At 46.4% G+C, this 20,365-nt stretch overlaps 1 protein-coding gene and 1 non-coding gene across 5 annotated transcripts in view; one reads left to right on the forward strand and one right to left on the reverse strand.

Moving 5' to 3' along the window:
• The window catches only part of Gab1 (GRB2 associated binding protein 1), a 114,304-nt gene extending 98,008 nt beyond the window's left edge, over positions 1-16,296 (reverse strand). For 2 of the 4 annotated variants that reach the window (XM_031340437.1, XM_031340436.1), the window contains exon 1: positions 15,313-16,296. In XM_031340437.1, the coding sequence (XP_031196297.1) occupies positions 15,313-15,384 (72 nt within the window). In that variant the 5' untranslated portion in view covers positions 15,385-16,296. Of the gene's footprint in view, positions 1-6,093; positions 6,774-15,312 lie in introns of those variants that run through there. The other 2 variants (XM_031340439.1, XM_031340441.1) reach the window with 2 other exon arrangements.
• Positions 12,322-12,428, forward strand: LOC116071542. The gene has a single exon (XR_004110953.1). It is a non-coding gene; the product is annotated as a U6 spliceosomal RNA (small nuclear RNA).
• Positions 16,297-20,365: the final 4,069 nt, after the last annotated feature.

The following is a 20,365-nucleotide window of genomic DNA, read 5'->3' on the forward strand; positions in this document are numbered from 1 at the left end:
GGGAGCCACGAACCACCGATGTGGGTGCTGGAAACAAAACCCTCGTCCGCTAGAAGAGCAGCAAGTACTCCTTACTGCGCAGCCACTGCTCTAGCACAGCACTTATCTCTTGTTTTTAAAAGGTTCTGAACTTTACCTATACTCGCTAAGTCATCAGATAGGAAAGGGCAGTGAAAACAGCAAGCCTTCGCTTTAGAGGTGCCCCAGGTGGCGTCCTAAACTCGGATTTCTGAGGACTACTCCCCAAACCCTTCATTTACCCTAAACTAAAGGACGATAGGCGATGGGCGCTCTACTGAGTTCTTTGGAGGTGTCCCATGACATCTGAGAGCACCCTGAGCAGGTCTCTTCTCTTCCATTTGCAGTACAGGTAGATAGAGGAGGTAAGTGCACTTGGCGAGCAGAACACGCACCCAACATGGGAGTCAGCACAAATGCAGACTGGTCAGCCCGACTCGGTGGGGCTGCCAATTACAGGAGCCAGACCTGCAAGAGGGCTTGATTACATGTCATTTATAAAAAGTAAACAAGCTGGGCAGCGTATGGACAATGAGTGGTGACCTGCCAGCCAAGAGGTAATAAAAAGCATGGATAAACTCATGAATAAAAGCATGACTCAGCACCCCAAGCCCCCAAACAACAGGCTGCGCTCTAGCGGGGAGACTGAGGCAAAGCCAGTATTTGGGTTATGATTCTTCTTTGGAGAGAGGTTCTGCCTGCTAAACAAAGCCGTTCACAGCATGTAGTGTTCAAAAACTCAGCCTCTCAGATGTCTGTTCTTCTCAACTTGACTCTAGGCACACAACAGGACTCTGCATCTGCCCTGCAGCTGCCAGGTGAAGCACAGGGGCTATAATGCTAACTGAGAGGAGTGTAAGAACAAGGCCTAAAGAGGGCTCCTCTGCAGAGGGCAGGTCACCACCGCAAGCTGACGGAGGGGTTGGGGGTAGGGAAGCAATGGTTTACCCAGGAGCTTAGGTCCTGATTCTACAAAATGCTACAAGAGAAATCTGTCTTCAGACACAGCCAAACATCCCCTGCAGTGGTCAAAACAGGCATCCCAGCCCTACGCAAATCCGTGTCGAAACGTCTCAAGAAGCATGCCTGTTAGTAAGCCAACTCAGGGAATCATTTTGAAATCATAAACTTCTCAATGATTCTTACTCTTAAATATACCTAAGGTAGCAAATATATGTGTTTTAAGTATATCCGTCTAATTTTCTGAGACTGGTTCTATTCCCAGGGACTACACAATGACATTTTAGGATTGTTCCGTGAGCCACATGGGTGATTACAAAAGTGTCACATAACTGAAGAGCTAAGTGGTCATCTTGCGTTTGTCCTGATCCGTCAGCTAACATATGCTGTGGACTTAATCTGCAAAGTATTTCTGTTCATTCAACATCAATGTACCCACCACACACAAGAAATCAATGTACCCACCACACATAAGAAAGAGTGTCTGCGGGCAGCGGTGGAGCACCACACACCTTTAATCCCAGTACTTGGGAAGCAGAGGCAGGTGGATTTCTGAGTTCGAGGCCAGCCTGGTCTACAGAGTGAGTTCCAGGACAGCCAGGGCTATACAGAGAAACCCTGTCTCGAAAAAACAAACAAACAAAAAAAGAAACAGTGTCTGGTGACCATAATACTTTAAACAAACAAAAAAAGAAACAGTGTCTGGTGACCATAATACTTTAACCAAGTTAAGCTTAGATATTTATATTGCAAAATATGATTTCTGCTTTTCCCCCCTTACATCTGTATTTGTAGCAATGACACAATTTTTCAGTTTGCGAGAGTCAGTTCTCCCTAGCTATCACACTGAAGTCTTCAGCCTTTAGCCAAGTGCCTTTACCTACTTTCCCATTTCCTGTTTGCTTGTTTCTGGTTTGTTGGCAAAGGCTTTCACTCTGCATCCCTGGCCAGTCTAGAACTTGTTCTGTAGTCCCCCACTGCTCTCAACTGTGAAATCATCCTGCTTCAGCTTCCCAAGTGTTGAGACTAGGGACATGTGCCACCACAGCTGTTCTTAAATTTTATATACAAGGGGATCCCACGAGAGGAGGAGTAGCTGGAGCTCACAGAAGCCATAATGCATGCTACCCACCCACACCACACACAGTGTGAAATGAACAGCTGCAGAAGTAAATACAACCAAGAGCAACCAGTTTATACTAATGACCCAACAGTCTTGCACACTGTATCTGTGCTGGTGATGGAGACCAGGGGAGGCTGGCAGAGAGGAGATAAGCAGAAGTTAGTCTCGGTGTAGAGAGAAAAAGAAGGCCAAGAATTGCTGGAGAGGGCTAACCCAGAATGGCAGGTCTTGGGAACAACTGGGAACACATAAGTCCAGCAAAGCTGAGGCAGAGGCTAACTGAGGAATGTGGTAACGTGTCTCCTGGACAGATGTGCTAATGCCACATGACTAAGCCTGCTGAGCCAAGGGGAAAGGTCCCGGCATTACCAAGAGCAAAGCAACACAGGAGAGCCAACAATGTCAGTCCAGGGGGCTCGCAGGGTTGCACCATTAGATTTCTGGTTCAGAAAAGCTGCCTAGCTCTCTTCACAAAGAGATCTTTGCAAGGCTGTACTTAAAGACCAGTTAACATGTACAGCATTCCAGACAAAGGCAGCAGAGGGCCAATGGTCGGGAACTACTGAGGCGGTAAATTGACAGGGTTTGAGGTTACTTCATGTGCAGAATAAGGCAACCTGTATTCTCAAGCCACTGGAGGTGGGTAGCTCAGTGCTGTCCACTTGAGGGCGCGACAGGGAGACCAGATCTGAAGGGTGAGATGCTGGCATGGGCCCTTGGCACTTCTGCAGGGCATCTAAGCAGCTAGACTCATAAGACTGGGTGGAGAGAAGCCTCAGATTATCAGCATAAAACTGGAAGGCATTTAACTATGCATAGAGACTTACAGACAGGTTTTACAGGTCAGAAATCATACAAGTTATAACACTTGTAAGTTTCTAAAAGTTCTTACGAAACTGAGAGCTCAGGGCCTTTTGTTTTGTTGTAATATTACTATGTCTTATTCCACACTGTTAGCATGAGAAGAAGGCCAGAGACTGTTCTCTTCTTCGGCTATGTGGGTTCCAGGGATTGATTGTGGATCATCATGCTCAGTGGCAGAAGTCTTTCTTTAAAGCTGACCCTAGCAGACCCACCTGAGCACAGGATTTTTATTAAACTTTCAAGGAGTGTACAATCCCACAATGGATAAAAAGCCAGACTGGAGCACTTAGGGATTCCAGGACTTAAGTAGACTACAACCTGTGTCCCTCAATATACCCAAGAATTTCATGGAAGAACTATAGTACATCCCCAAACATGGTAACAAGGGACTCCATGGTAGAAGTTGGTGGAAACAGTTCTGATTGGTGAGCCAGCAACCACTCCTACATAACCAACTCAAAGGTAGCTGGAAGAGGGAGCCATGTAACCGAGGACTGTGGACCTGCTCCCACTTTTGAAAATGTCCCTAATTAAGCTCTGAAGCAAGGCTCCCCTTCTGAAGCCTTCCTGAGCTCCTGAATCGATCCCTTTTTGCTGAATTCTATGAGCGTCTCATAGTCATCTCACGATGAGTCACCATAGGATTCTGAGTGTGAGCACATCCCATGTCCTCTACGAACATACAACCTCTTGAAGGTGACAGCAGTGTCCCCTTGGCCTCTTCTTTTGAGTTTTCCATTGTGCCTTGCTTAAACTCAGCTTTCACTGGGTGACTAAAGGATTTGCCCTGAGCCATGACACATCTGACCCTGGTGGGACAGCTGGTTATGCTGTATGACCTTGGACAAATCGATTAGTCTCCCTGAGGCTCATTTTCATTCCCTGTAAAATGAGGGGGTTGAACTCTTCTCCACCAGGGAGAACAGAGATGTGACAACTGAAAAAAGAATATTCAATAGTAAATGTTTTTGCTGTGCAAATCAAAGGCAGAGTAAATGAAAATCCAGAGGGCACTGAACATATGGAGAGGAAGGAATCAGAAAGCCAAGGAGGCACTGGACAAGGTGATTTAGAATTCTAGGCTCAAAAGTCTACAGCTATTTGGTTATACTGTTCAAGAGATCGCACAAGGTCCCACTTTATATTTTGGACAAAGTGTAGATAACCTTCTGGGACATCATATCCTGCCACAAACACAAAAGAAGAATAAATGAAGCAATGAGTGAAATAAATACACACTCTCTTTTTATTGTGTATTCTGTGGGTCATGCAAATATTCTGGAAAACTACACTGCGAACCTTGTTGGTGGCGCCTTGTAGCACGAGGCTTGCTGCTCTTGTACAGAGCATTGTATGCTTGATAAGTTTGACTCTTGACAAGCTGATGGGTTACAGAACAAAAAATGAGAATACTACTCCCTAAAATCTGTTTGAGACTGCCCCTTTTCTGGGGGGTAAATGGCCTACAAGCTCTGTGAGGAGGCACTAGATCAAACTACTTTCACCAATACTCAGTATCCCCTGTCACTTTTTCTCAACGCTTCAAACCATTTAAAGCAGAAATTATCAGGGAGAACTTGTCAGGTCCATTAGAACTTCTGAGGGTGGAAGTTCAGATAATGCCTCCCTAACTGAACAAGGCCGTGGTTCCTCCACAAAGCCCCACACCACCAGCGGAACACAAATTCTGGAAGGTGGCATCTTCCCAAGTATTTCTCATCCCAAACTGAAAAGCTACAGTGCTGTGGACTGTGAATCAGGTGGCGTTTTGCCAAGCAGCAGAAGTTAAATCTTGGCTAGTAGACTCTGGCTGGAGCACCAATGGGGAGGCTGAGCTAGGGACTGGAGCTGCTAATTCTTTAATGCAGTAGTCACCTCTGGGCGGAGTCAGAAGTAGCAGGGCCACATTTCCCAGGGCTGTGTAGCAAGAGGGATGAAGCAAGCTGCCTACTGAGTAAAGTTAGCACCACTGCTCCAGTCTTGGCTACCTCACAGTAGTAACACAAGAGCAGAGGCTGAGGGCTGCGGCAGCAGACACAGACTTTTCTCTGATAAGAACAATTTTATAACAACAAGCAAACCAAAACATTAAATACAACAGAAACCATAACAAAAATAAGCCAAGCTATCAAAAATTTCTAGTGCCATATTATATATCAGAGAAAATAAGCCTCCTAGCCAAAATTACTATAGTTAACTGGAGAGGTGGCTCAACACTGAAGACCACTTACTGCTCTTCAGGGGGTCCCAGGTTCTGTTCCCTGCATGGCAGGTGATTCACAGCTATCAAGGACTCCAGGCCACGTGATCTGATTGCTTCTTCTAGACCCCACTGCTGCGCACCGGACACACACATATGGGTGGCACAGACAAGCAGCTCTAGCAAACATCCATCCATGTAAAAGTAACTAAATAAATCTAAAGTAGTTTAAAAGAAATAAAATTCCATGTATATGCTTATTTCATGTAGTGAGTGATCTAACGCTAAGATAAATTTAATTTAATCTAGTGTCATGAGAGTAAGTATTAAAGCCTTATTGCTTTCTGGTATTTTCCCCCTTTTCTTCAGAAGTCAGGCCTCTCCTAACAGACAACGGAGCTGCCACTGTTAGTTTCCATGTGCTCTATACTCTTGAGGAGGACCAGAAGACCACAGCAAGCTGAACTTAAGCTATTTGAGCCAAAGCAAAAGAAAATAAATGAAAGGGGAGGAAGGAAACACACTTAATATATAGTTAAAGCAAAGTTTAGTATTTTTCTTCCTTTAAAAATGACGGGGGATTTTTAAATTGAAAAGAAATGTTTAGACTTTAGTATATTGTTTTAAATTCAAAAAACAATGTGGCAGTTTGGTCCTCACCTCCCTTTTAGGATGTTGGGGTTTTTATTTTTTGTTTTAAGAATAGACACATATCTTGGGCAAGGAGGAATTCAAAGCAGGAAGCTAAGACAGAGAGTAAGAGAAAAGAAGGAAAGAACGTGAGAAAAACCGTTAGTACATATGGCATTCTTTCCAGAGCAGAAAAGTGAAAGATAACTCAGTTTAAAAGAATGACAAACATTTCTGGAAAACATGCCAAGACTAGGAAAGGACAACTTAAACAGTAGGAAAATATTAAATTACTCACGTGACCCCTTCCAGCAGCTCTTTACAAACTTACACCTCCACAACCTCCACAGTGTGCTGTGCCTATTGTGGCAGAGCTGAGGCAAACCACATGGAAAGTTTTTGTTCCAGATAATGGTGCAGGACGGGACTTGGCGGCTACAAGTTGTAATCAGCAAGCTTCAAGAGCTAAGTAACAGAGATAAGGCTCAAATATGCATTACTAGGCCCTGCCTCTCCTCTCTAGAGGCCACAGGACGGCCAAAGCCCAGGTTACCACATCACTATGATTTTGGAAAGAACTTTTCAAATAGATTTTCCCCCTCTCTAGATGGATAAATGAATCGTCTAAAACACAGAGATTCTTCCAGTTCATGAATCCTTGTATTATTTACAGTGCCAAGTAAACAAGTCTGCAGTGATCTATCAAAAACCAATGGCTCCTGAAATGACTTTTCCCAGCAATTCTATAGGTTTAAGCGTTACCTACAATCCCTGAAAGTTCCTAAACTACCCCCACCCTGGGTTAGTAGGCAAAGAGTCTATGAATGTAACAAATGTGGAAATGCACACCACAATGGACAGCTTTCCCTCAGTAATCTAAAGAACACTAATTTTATCTGTGCTCTAATCCAAGGGGAGAGAAGGAGGGCCTTGAGAGTCTAAGCTTTCTACACTTAGTGGACACACAGACTGAGATAAAGAGAGTCACCGAAATGTGACTTCAGGTTCAAATGGCAGCTTCAGAGGGAGCTCAGGATGGATGAAGATGGGCCACCATGTTAATGCCAGGAACGTGAATGAGAGGAGCCCCAACACCCCATCGACAGTCAGAAGAACTTTCAAGAGAGCCAGTGGCGTTATTCTCGCCCTCCAACACTGGCTGTCCCTCACACAGCTGGGCTAAGATGGCCTCCAAAGTCCAAGTTCAGGCAACTGGCTGATCAGAAGCAAATGACTCAAAGGCTCCTTTATTCTCCTTCCTACACAAACATGCGCCTCTCTGTTGTAAATGGAAGGCTTGCCAGAATGAATTACTTAGCTCAAAACAGACATAAGGAAATCTTAACTAACGCAGGTCCCTTGGAATTTTAATAAGCCCAGGTGACCGCACAGGTTGCTGTGTTTCTGTCTTCTTGGTTGCAGAAAACACACTGTGGCTAGGTGCCCATGAGAACCTTATTAAGTCATAGCAGAAACAAAAACTTGGCCAATGGGAAGTTACAGCTGATATCCAAACTCCAGGCTCCAGCATTCTGAGGCCCTTCTTGTCACTGCTTGAACTCTTTGCTTTTGCTACCTTGGAGGGCTGCACCTCAATTCTTCCTGGAACAGCTTGAAATTCTGGTGGGAAGTTTTCTGGGGTCATCCTCTTCCCTCCCTCTCTCAGTCTGAACTCTTAGGCAACTACAACCTGTAGCCCTCATTTGGCAACTAATCACAGAGAGCTCCACAGCCGATCTCTGAGGAAAGCTGTCTAAATGTTCCTGCAGCTACAGCTGTTTTTCACAGATCAGAAACTCCTCACAGGCAGGGAGTGGACAGGTGCCTCCACTGCATTCCACACAAGGCCTAGGACCAAAGCTCCCGAAATACCTGTTTATTTACTCAGCCAACAGATAAGCTGTGGAACCTTCCATTCTGAGTCAGGTACTGCTTGTGGGTGCACCCAGCACTGGAACACTGAAGCCAACTGTGTGTGTGTGTGTTCTCTGAGAGAAACACTGGAGAGCCCACAGAATTCCTACCACGTTCGTGCAACTACCAGAGATGAGCAAGAAAGCCTAGCAAATATGTAGCTCTCTGTCTGCCCTCTGATGCTCTTCCCACCCTACTCCCTACCTCTGCTGGAGCTCTACGGCCCTCCTGTCCTCCCCTCCCCTCCAGATAAGGAAACAGGATCAGACCAGTCAAGGATCAGGTGGGAGGCCAGAGGCACAGCCCGACCCTCAGCCTGAGTTTCCTCCCACAGCTGGCAGAATGCACACTGAAACCCTTAGCACTTTCATCTTTCACTATTCTGAGTTTGTAGTCTCAAACTCAGTCCTCCGGCCTCTAACTGCTAAGACTACGAGTCTGAGCCACAATACCCTGCTCATAAGTAATTAAAAAAAAAAAAAAAAGACAATTTTTTTTTTTAAAAAACGTATGTAGCTATGGTGACCTTGAACTTCTGATCCTTCTGCCTCCACGTCCCAAAGGCAGGGATTACTGGTGTTCTCCACCATACACAGTTGTATGCAGTGCTGAGGACTGACCCTGAGCTTCAGCTGTCATGCTAGGCACTCACTCAACTAAGCCTCATCCCCAGACCAAAAGTGATGCTCATTCTTTTTAATCAGCAGAATTCTCAATCTGTAATTCTGATAGACACTAAGGTGAGTTAACACAACCTCTACCCCTAATCTTGTCTACCTTAAAGAACAGGGAGAGTGTCTAAATGCCAGCAGTTCCTCTTCAGGTGGGCTGGCCAAGCTGGAAACTGGTTGGATCTAAGTTGGCTGAGAAATAGACCACCAGATGGCCTCCAGCTTTACTATAATCCCATCTACACAGCAAATGACACAGCTCCCAATGTCAGTAGCGTTTATAGTTGCCATGTTTATACTGGAAAGAACCATAGAATGAACAAAGAAAAGTGGCACCCGAATTCTCCAAGCAATCTCATGTTCCCAGAAAAGGCAGGACTGTCCCTCTTCTTCACTGGCCTAACCCTCCTCTCATTTATTTATTGGATCTATTTAGCCTGTATCCATAACTTTCCCAACCCTAAGATTGAAAAGTTGAAAAGCTTCTAAATTCCCTTCCCAGTTCCATTCTTGGCAAAGCTGAGTGAGTATCTGTTTTGGGTTCTACAGGTTTAGAAAAGAAGGGTGCAGTTTGGGGGTTAAAAAGTAACGAAATTACCATCCAAAATGAATAACTTCCAAATAGGAATTCTGAATCCCCAAGAGGTAACAACTGTATTCAGGGGTTCAGCAAGCTTAACGGGAAAGCGTTATCCAACTTACGATTGTGCCCAGGCACAACAGCAGAATTAACTCTCATTAACTAAGTAGGAAGGCTTAATGTGATTGCTAGTTAAAGACCTGTGTTAACAGACAATGGTCCTGCTGCACTTCAAAAGATGGAATGGAGACAGCAGGAATCTGAAGTGAATGTTCTCTAACATGAAGGTGACCAGGAAAAAATGTCCTTCACAGGGCAGCTGGAGGATCTCAATGTGAGAAAGGCCAGGAGAGCTGGACCATGGGCTTCGGGGTCAGCACACACCCTATGTTATCCTTGAGCCAAAGAGACACTTCCCAGCGTCTCCATCGTGTCAGATATCAGGTACCCACCCAGTGAGAGACTCCTCAACTAGAGGTGTGCTCCCAAAGTCCAGACAAAACCTGCTCTGTTAACTGACAGCTCGCAGCAGACAGAGCTCAAGCTGGGTGACAGATTATCCACCCAAGTACTGGCTGAGGCCTTGCTCCAGGGCTGCCTGCTCTTAGGCCACCTTGCTCTGGCTTCCCAGGCAGGTTCTCCTACTGAGAAGGACACCTGCTCCTCACTGACACCTGCCCAGAGCTGACAGCTGGCTGTGTACAGGAGCCTCACTGGGTGTCAGGCTGGAGGCAGGCCACATGGAAGCCCCCCTGCAGAGCAACAGTGAGGGCCAGCTGGGATGAAGCAAGCCTTTATTTATCCACTTACATTTATTTCTGTGAAAATTTCAAATCCTGATGGGAAAGTCCACCATTGCTTTAAAAAAAGAAAAAAAACCTTTCATTTGATTTGTCCATTGATGTTCCCATGTATGTGTCATGTGCATTCTGGATATTCTAACCCCCACTATTACTTTCTTTTTTTTTTTCTGAGACAGGGTAGTCCTGGCTGTCCTGGAACTCACTCTGTAGACCAGGCTGGCCTTGAACTCAGAAATCCGCCTGCCTCTGCCTCCTCCAAGTGCTGGGATTAAAGGCATGCACCACTACCGCCCGGCCCACCATTACTTTCTAAAATAAGTCCTCAGGGAAATATGCCACAATGTGTATTTTATAAATCACCAGGAGAGATGTTCAATGGCTGCCAACCCAAAGATAAACTGTTTAAGGAGATGGGAAGTCTAACTACGCTGCCTGACCACTATATTGTGCATACTCACACTCAATCACAGCACATTTGCCCCAATTCTTAGACAGCACTGAAGAAAACGGGTTTTTTTTTGTTTTGTTTTGTTTTGTTTGAGACAGGGTTTCTCTGTGTAGCCCTGGCTGTCCTGGAACTCACTCTGTAGACCAGGCTGACCTTGAACTCAGAAATACCTCTACTTCTGCCTCCCAAGTGCTGGGATTAAAGGTGTGCGCCACCACCAACTGGCCAGGACAACTTTTTTTTTTTTTTTTTTTTTTTTAGATGTTGCCTTGGCAAGCCTCAAGTCTACCAGTTAAGAATGATCTTACTCATTTAATTGTGTGTGTGAGTGAGTATGTGTGTGTGTGTTGTCTTTGTACAACAGAGCTTGGGTTGAGGTCAGAGGACAACTTTGAAGAGGCAATTCTCTCCTTGCAAGGGTCAAACTGAGGTCATCAGGTGTGCTGTCACCTATTGAGCGTCCATCTCCCTCAGCCAAGATTGAGTTTGAACTTTGGATCTTCTTGCTTCCACCTCCTAAGTGCCGGGATTACAAGCTTGAGGCAGTGTGATTGGTCCAGAAGTGCTGGATCGCAAACACAGGGCTTCCTGTATACTAGGCGAGGCTGAGCTCCATCCCCAGTCCTGCAAATTTAAATCTTAATAAGAAAGCTGAGCTGAGCTGAGTACAGAATAGTAGTTCCCTCAGATCTATGACCCTGGTGACTAAGCTCTGGAGGTCACGTGAGGATGTTCATCCGCACTGTGAATAAGCCCCAGCAAAGTTGCCAGAGGGTGGTGCATGCAAGTTCTTACCCTTTTGCGTGGAAAGACAGAAAAGAAGTGACTCTGAGACTGCGGAGTCTCTTCCTTTAGCTCCTGTCACTTTCTCTGAGAGAAAGTTCCTTCTATCAGATGAGCACAAGAACAAGGAAGAAAACAAGGCTATGACAGTGACCAGACAGAGCGGACACAGTGGACACAGAAGTTGGGGCTGGACCAGAACTCATCAGGGGCCTATTTGAGATGTTTGTAAAGATGAAATCAATACTTTTTTGCATGTGCATGTGATGTGCATGTCTGTAGGTGTATGGGCACACACATATGTGCAGGAGCATGTGTATTATGTGCGCAGGCTCACTGATGACATCAGATGTCTTTCTCATTGGCTATGTCATTTATTGGAGGAACTCTCTTCAGCGTAGGAGTTTGCTAGCCTAACTGCCCAGCTGGCCCCCGAGAATGCATACTTCCCTACAGCTGGCATTCTAGGCTGCCCTGGTTTTCACGTAAGTTCTCGGGAACAGAACTCAAAACGACTTATCCACTAAGTTATCTTCCTGACCCAAAATTTTCTTTTGTTTATGTGTGCATCTTTTTATCACTTACAAACCTTAACAGTCATTTGGACCACTCTACAAATACTGCAAACAAATACTGAGACAAAAGCCAAAGTCCCACAGGCAACATTTCCCAGCAGAACCATGATACTCAAACTCCCTGAAGTCTCATTTAATAATTACAGTGCAAGCAACCAAGATAAGCTTTTCACGGTGAGTATGCTCATTAAAAACCATTATCAGGCCAGAAAGATGGCCCAGAGGGTTAAGGCACTTGCCCCTACTGGCAACCACAGTTTGATACTCACACAGGACCCACATGGGGAAAGAAAAGAACAGACTCTGATGTACAAGTTGTCTGCTGACCTCCATAGCATATACACACACGCATACACACACACACACTCACGCACACACATAAAAAAAACATATGCACAAATGAAAGAAAGAAAAGGAAGGAAGGGGAAAAAAAGGAAGGAAGATATTTAAAAATATTGCCAGGCTTGGTGGCACATATCTTTTATCCCAGGACTTGGCAGGCAGAAGCAGACAAATCTCTGTGAGTTCCAGGCCAGCCATGATTACACAGTGAGATTCTATCAGAAAAAGAAAGAAAGAAAGAAAGAAAGAAAGAAGGAAAGAAAGAAAGAGAGAGAAAGAGAGAGAGAGAGACCCTGTCAAGGGTGTGAAAGATAGCTCAGTTGCAGAACATTTGGAACTATGTGTGAGGCCTTGAGCTCAAGGCCTTGGGCTCTACCCCCATAGATACACACATAAAAATTTGAAAAATAGTGCTCGCTTCGGCAGCACATATACTAAAATTGGAACGATACAGAGAAGATTAGCATGGCCCCTGCACAAGGATGACACGCAAATTCGTGAAATGTTCCATATTTTAAAAAAAATTGAAAAATAAAAACCATTATCAATTATTTGTTGGCCTATTTTGCAGGATTCCTTTCACCAAAAGGAAAAAAAAATGAAAAGAATAGAAAAATGCATGTATCCATGCCTTTAACAAAAACAAAACCAGGATACCCAAGTCAAAGTTCAATACCCTGAGGGTATCAAATCTGGGGACTAAACCTGACAGGTAAGTGTCATTTAGCAGTCCTCAGTCATCCTCTTGGCTGTCACCTGTCTACTACCATCCTGGGCCATCCTCACCTACTCCACTGAGGTGTAAAGAAACACTGGTCAGCTGGTGACATGGCTCACATGATACAATGCTTCCCACAGAAACACAAGAACTCAGCCCAATCGCAGCTCCCTGTAACAAGCCAAGCATGCTGCTGCTGCACTTTATAATCCCAACACTGGTGAGGCAGAGACAGGAGGATGACTGATCTCACTCACCAGCCCGCCAACCCTGATCTGTAAGCCCCAGATCCAAGGGAGACCCTTTGAGAAAAGCAAGGCGGATAGCTCCATTGAAATAACATGCCTGCGGTTGACCTCTGGCCACCACAAACGCACATGTACATACATGCCTACATGCATATGCATCCTCATAACACACACACACACACACACACACAAAGAAACCACTAGTTTTCTGCCAAATAAGAAAATCCTTGGCTTCCCCCACATCCTGCTTACTGAAACACAATTTAGGGCCTGAGTTTTCTCCTGAAGGCATCTATAAAAATCAACACCACTCAACGTAGACATGCACATAGAAACCACTTTGCATTCTGGCTGACTTTCTCCGCACTTACTTTAAAGCTTTATTGTTCTTCAGACTTTAAAAGCTACTTAGGAGCAAAGGCTGGGGCACTATGTATCTCATTGGTTCCTCCTTGAGTTCTTGGCTAACTCACACAAAGTATAGACTGAAGACTTTATGACTTAATCCGAGCTTCCACTCTTCCCTGACTCAGAAACTAACAGGGTTTGGCATGTTTGGGACTTGAGTGGGAGAAAATTGCTGTGGTCATATAACGATACATGTAAGTATACATAATCACATACATACATTTCTTACACAGCCTATTTCTACACGTGTATTTATTGTTAATATTTTATAAATAATCAACTGTACTTTGTTTTTGTGTTTGTGTTCTTTGTTTTTGAGACACAGTCCTGGCTAGCCTGGAATTTGCTATGGAGACTAATCTGGCCACGGAGCCTCCCATTTCTGTATCTGGAGTGTTGGGTGGTATGGGCATATAATACCACCATATTTATCCCTTATAGCTGTCGATTTTCCTTCCTACAAGGCATTTCTCCTTACCTTGCAGCTGGTGCTTAGTACAGAACTCAGTATTTCCGGTGTGCCATAAGCTAACGTGGAAGAATGAATGCCCTGAAAAGCATTATCAGCAAATACATGGCACTTTAGTTTCCTCGAGATCCCAAAAACATCTTCCCTAAACATTGCCTTATCTCTGTCTCTTCGCTGCTCATCTCTTCACACACCATTGTCTCTTTAGAACTAATTCTGAAGATGCCACTCAAATTTCTTGATTAAGTTGCCATTTTTACCAAGAAATCCAGGCAACCCGTGACAGATGGAGAGACATCTTCAGGGAACCTCTGACAATTTGTTGAATCACATCTTTCAGTGAAATTACTTGACTGTAATAAATTATACCAGAAGGTAAGCCAGAAGTTCACTGGTGAGCTCCATGAAAATATTGCCTGGTTTCACAAAAGCAAGCAAGCAAGCAAGCGAGTAATCAGATGATTCTCCGTGTAGACTGCCCTCCACTAGAAACAGGTTTCATCAAAACAGGCAGTAAACTCTACTTAAGTGGGTACACGTTTTGCTTTTGGAAAACACATTTTACCCTAAAAATATTTGCTTCAAATATCGGGACAAAGTGTCATTTCTTTCCTGGTAGGGGACATCATAAAATTAGCCGATCTGAAGGAAGACATAGGATCCCAGACTTCTGATGAGGAAACAGGTCCACTCAAGTATTATAGGTTCCTTCAAGATACAGTTTTCCTAACAGTGAACACAGTTAACTCACAATCAGCATCTTGAATCAATTATGCAAATACCAGTTAAGCTCTTCTGGTGCCCGGGAAAAGAATCACCAACACCAAGAAATCCCTGTTGGCTTCAGCTGTCACCTCCTGTGGGGCTTGACAGCGCGTCTAAGGCGCCCAAACACCAGCCACCAGGCTCCCCCCAGCGCCCTCCTGTCGTATCAAACAGGGTTCTCGGGCCAAAATCCAGTGTCCCTCAAAGCAAAACCATGAAAATGTGAACCCTGCTAAGCAGACGGCTGAGCTCATAAGAACTTTTTTCCCCTTTCCCTTGAGCGAGTATTTTGAGGTTTGCCTCTATTATCCACTTCTCCCGTCCGCGGTTCACTTTCCTCCACCTCCTGGAGGCGCCAAGGAGAGCGGGCGCGGACCCAATCGAGAACCCGTGAGTACTACTACGTTCGCGGTTTCTCGGTGAGGGAAGATTTAACAGCTCCATGAGAATCTGATACAGATAATGATTTAAAAAAAAAAAAAAAGGCTCTTTCTCCCCGTTTCACCCCACCCTTGCTAAATGGAATTAACAACAACCAAAGTATGCAGCCAGCTTTGAGCTGGAAAACTGGACTTTTCTAACAGGCGACGAGGCCTGCGAGGGAGGCGGTCTGCAATATGGAGGGAGAAAGTTTGGCCGCCAAGTGGACGTCAGGGTGGGAGTGGACCGCACCCGGTCCGGGGCCCGCCGGCCTAGAGAGGGATCGAGGAAGCAGAGGGCGGGATTCGTGGAAGAGCCAACCCGTCGCGCAGGCTGCTGCAGCGCGGCCGACGGTGCCCCGACCTGTACTTACATAACGCTTCAACTTCTTCTCCGGGGGAGACTTGCGGAGCCATCCCGAGCAAACCACTTCGCCGCCGCTCATGGTGCACGCCGCGAGAGCTCGAGGACCAGGCACCGGAGGGCTCGGTGGACACAGTGGACGCGCTCTGGGCACGACGGGCACGGCGGGCACGGCGGGCACGGCGGGCAAACGCAGCCGAGAGGACGTCTCAGATTCCCCCGACGGGGCGGCCCGGCTCCCCGCGCCCTGTGTCGGCGATCGAACCTCTCCCGCAGATCCGTGGACTGAAGAGGAACTCGACCTGGAACCACCGGGACCAGGTCTCGCCGGCCTTCTTTCAGTGCGCCCTCCTGGCCGCCAGGCGCGCCGTCCCGCCGCCTAGGCAGCGGTCGGGCTCCGCTGGGACTCTACCCAGACAGAGAGCCGGGAGCTGGAAGCCCTGCGCTCCGCCCCTTGGGGACGGGACCTCCCGCGGGTGCTCCCCGCTGCGGACCCCACGCTGCACGCGCACACACAATGCCCGTGCGCAGTGTCCGCTCCGCTCCGCCCGGTGGAGCTTTCACACTGAGAGGGGCTCGATCTTCTCCTTCCCTCTGCTCGGAAAAGGGAGCCTGGGAAGGCGTGCGGCGTCCGGGTGGCAGCCGGCACGGGGGCAGGTCTTGATCAGCCTAGGGAGTTCGCCGACCAGCGGCGAGGCTCGGGGCGTCGCCGGGCGTCGGGGAGGTCGAGGGTCCGCGGCGGGAGGGTGGGTCTGCGCTCCAGCCTCCGATGAGGGCGGGGATCAGCGCAGGGACGAGGCAAAGGCGGGTCTGCTCCGGGGAGGGACCCCTCTGTCCGGTCCCCTGCGCTCCTCCCCCACCCCGGGGGCGCGCGGCGGGCTCAGGGAGGCGCGGCGCGGGCCTCGGCCCTCCTCCTTCTAGCCTTTCTGCCTCCCCTTCCCACGATCGGTCGCCTCTAGCTTCTGCCCAGACTTTCTCTGAAACTCCTCCGGAGCGCTTCCAGCCAAAACAACAAGGGCTGGGGAGGCGGGGCCGGCGCTGGGAGGGAGCGAGATGGCAGAGGCACCCTGGGATCTGTAGTCAGCAGGCGCGCTGGGGTCCTCGCCGCCCCACCGCCCCGGGCCCGCGCGCTGTGGAAGACGGCGGTCTCCGGGAACGCAGCGCCACCCCAGTGTGAGTGCGGGAGTGCCGGGCACGCTCGCCTGTTCCGACTGAGTTTGCCATCTTGACAACACCCGGTGTCAGGAGTTTGTACTAGGCTGTGCCCTCGCGATCCAGAGTTTCGGAAGGTTTTCCCTACTTGACAGCCTGTAAAGATATTCCAGCCAGGAAGGAGAACTCACTCGAGCGGGTCCTGGTTGCTCTAGACTAAAGGACTGCGTCCCCTGGACCAGGAGCGCGCCAGGACCCTTACTGTGCACCCAGAGACCAAGGGGGTACCTCCTGGATACCTAGGGCCTGACCCAGGAGCGGTTCTGCCTAGTGATGCGACCGCTTAGCCTCCACAAAGCATTCAGCTGCGTGTATCTCTAAGACAGGATAAAGTCTCACACTACCTCCACTTATGGGCTGTTTCTTCCAGTTGACTTTGTGCTTGCCTAAAGACTGCGCTGGGATGTTGGACAGGAGACAAAATCGTACTGGGTACCCTAATTCTATTTGCCCATTTGTGTGTTTTACAGTTACCATACCTGGGCTGAGTTTGACACATGGGCTGAGCTCTTGTAACAGAGCTCTTCTTTACGGGTGTGTTTGAAACAAAGCCTTGGAACAAATTTTAGAAAGCAAAGTAATCAGACAAACAAGTTGAAGAGTTGGGCGTGGTGATGCGTGTCTTTAATTCCAGCGCTTGGGAGGCTGAAGCAGGCAGATCTCTGTGAGTTTAAGGCCAGTTTTGTCTACAAAGTGAGTTCTAGGAGGACCAGGACTACATAGAGAGACCCTGTCTCAAAAAGAGAGGTCGTGTGAAAATACAAATAGATAAACAAGCATTTCTGAGAAGTATGAGTTTGGGGCTCTCCTAATAAATGTGTACTCTGAGTCTAAAACATTGGAGGTTGTAAAGAGGAAAAGGGGCTGGGAGCCTGGCCTGGTAAAACCCCTGTAATTCCAGACCTGAGGAGGTAGGTAGGGCAGGGGAAGAAAGTAAGAATAGAGGGGGAAATGGAGGCAGGAATAAAGAAATGAAAGAAAGAAAAGAAAATTAGATGCTAAGTTAGTAATAAGACAAAAGCCCTTGCATGTAAGAAGAGACAATGCCCTTTATTTTTGCCATAAAGTGCTTTTGAAATGGAAAAGTCTAATCTATCTTGTTATTATTTAACTTTTGGAATTTCAAATAGAGCTTTTTTCCAAATACGTTTCAGTTATTCCATTTCTATATACAAAAATCTATACCTGCATTTGGCAGATTACATCTGTAACCCCAGCTCTTGGGAAACTGAGGAAGGACAATTGTTGTGAGTTCTAGGTCAGCCTAGGCTTGATAGAGTATACGAACCAATCTCAAAAAAAGAATATGAATTTAAAGTGTTGCATCAAAACCTGAAAAATGACTCTGGGGTTAAGAACACTGGCTGCTCTTCCAGAGTGTCTGGCTTTGGTTCTTAATACCCATATGGTCCCAGAGGGTCTGACATCCTTTTCCAGTCTCTGTAGGTACCAAGCATGCACATGGTTCACAGACATACATGTACATATACATATAAACACATACATATAAATAATTTTTTAAACTTTTATTGCATTATGATGAGAAAAGTTACATGATTTCAATTTATCTGAATTTGCACATAAATAATTTTTAAAAGTATTGACTTAGATTTATGCTTGAGCCCATGAAATATGCCTCCGCATAACACAGGCAGCAAAAGGAAACTGTAACACACCAGGCATAGCTTGAACATAGGAAATTTCAAAGCCCCCCCTCCTCCAAACACAGGCACACCTCCTCCAACAAGGTCACATCTCCTGAAAGTGCCACTCCCTCTGGACTAAGCATTCAAACACATGAGTATATGGGGACTATACATATTCAAACCACAACACATTATTATAAAAAAATTATATTTTATGTTTAAATTATACCGCTTTCATATCATCTATTGAATCATACTTTAGGTATGTGCATTCTAAGATTTTCTAGTGTGATGACTCATATTCTTAATCTCAGCATTTAGACGGCTGAGGTAGTGTGAGAACCTGTCTCAAAAAAATAAATGAATAAATAAGTAAATAATTGGAGTGTGGGGAAATGCTATTTCATATAAATAGGATGAGTTTTATTAACACAGCAAATGTTTACAGAATGTCTGATACTGGAATACCATAGAGAGGAAGGGCAGACCTCTTCTCTCACCAATCTTGGAAAGAAAAAATATTACAGGTAATTAACCTCCAAATATCTATAATTTTAAGTTGATAAATGCTATGGAAGAAGAGGATATGAATATTTGGGCATATACTGGAGAATTGAGGAGAGTAGGTTGAGAATGAGTCTACTGAGCTAAAGACTTCACACAGAACTCTCAGGCCCGCAGGTGCAGCCTGCAGCCTGGAGAAGCCACAGACACTGTAGATTCACAGGTGCTGGGGCTGCGTGAGCACTGAAAGAACTGGATACATTTGGCAACAAAGTGAGGGAGGTCAACATTAACATTCGGTGAGAATCCTGAGGCAGCCAGAGAGGGAACAGAGGTGCTTGCTTGGAGGGTGGTGTTTGTTTGTTTTGTTTTGTCTTGAGACACATTCTCCTGAATCCCTTGCTAGCTTCACCACAGATGGCCTTGAACTTTTTTTGTTTTGTTTTGTTTTTTGTTTTTGAGACAGGGTTTCTCTGCATAGCCCTGGCTGTCCTGGAACTCACTCTGTAGACCAGGCTGACCTCGAACTCTGAAATCCACCTGCCTCTGCCTCCCAAGTGCTGGGATTAAAGGCGTGTGCCACCACTGCCCGGCTGGCCTCGCACTTTTGATCCTCCTGCCTCTACCTCATCCGAGTGGGGATTACTAGGGAGCACCACCAAGCCCAATTTGAGAATCTTTTTGAATTTAGACCTCTTTCTTAAAGCATGCGACCCCAGCATCACTGTGAGCCTAGTGTTACTCTAGCCCCCAGCTTTAACTGCACATCTCCTGCCCGATTTTCTCAGTAATCCTGCCATCACCCTTGTTTCTAGATGACTTTTCCAGTCTATGGATATGACATCAGATGTCACCTTTAGTCTTTATGCTCACTTCTCTAAGCTGTGGTCCATGGCTTTGACCGCATGCTCACACCTCACAAGAGTCCAATCCCACTAGAACCTGGCTGTGCAGTTTTCTGCACCCAAGCAACCCGGGCATGGACAGGTGAGTGACAGACAGCACTCTAGAATGTTCAGTGAGTGATTTCAGATCCTCCCCTAGCTCTTACTTAGCTCTTTCTATGATGGAATCTAAAGTTGATACAGCACAGAGTCCTTTGAAAGAAGAAGTGTACCTAGGGATGTAACTCAGTTGGTAGGCTGTTTGACTGTCATGCATGAAGCCCTGGGTGTGACCCCAGCATCACATAAAAACAGGTATAAGCCGGTCAGTGGTGGCGCACGCCTTTAATCTCAGCACTTGGGAGGCAGAGGCAGGCGGATTTCTGAGTTTGAGGCCAGCCTGGTCTACAGAGTGAATTCCAGGACAGCCAGGGCTACACAGAGAAACCTTGTCTTGAAAAAACAAATAAAAACAAACAAACAAACAAAAAACAACAACAAAAAACCAATAAAACAAAAAAACAAAACCCAGGTATAGTTGTAGTAGTACATGCCTGATATCTGGCATTGAGAGGTACATGCAGAAAGATCAGAAGTTCATGGCCATGGCTGGGGGATGAGGGTTCAATGCTGGCCTGGAATACAGGAGACCCTGCCTCAAAAAAAAAGGACAAGCCAGGTGGTGGTGGCGCAGGCCTTTAATCCCAGCAGTTAGGAGGCAGAGGCAGGCAGATTTCTGAGTTTGAGGCCAGCCTGGCCTACAGAGTGAGTACCAGGACAGCCAAGGCTATATAGAGAAAACCCTGCCTCGAAAAAC

The sequence above is a fragment of the Mastomys coucha genome, unplaced genomic scaffold, assembly GCF_008632895.1.
Source record: "Mastomys coucha isolate ucsf_1 unplaced genomic scaffold, UCSF_Mcou_1 pScaffold22, whole genome shotgun sequence".
NCBI lineage: Eukaryota > Metazoa > Chordata > Mammalia > Rodentia > Muridae > Mastomys > Mastomys coucha.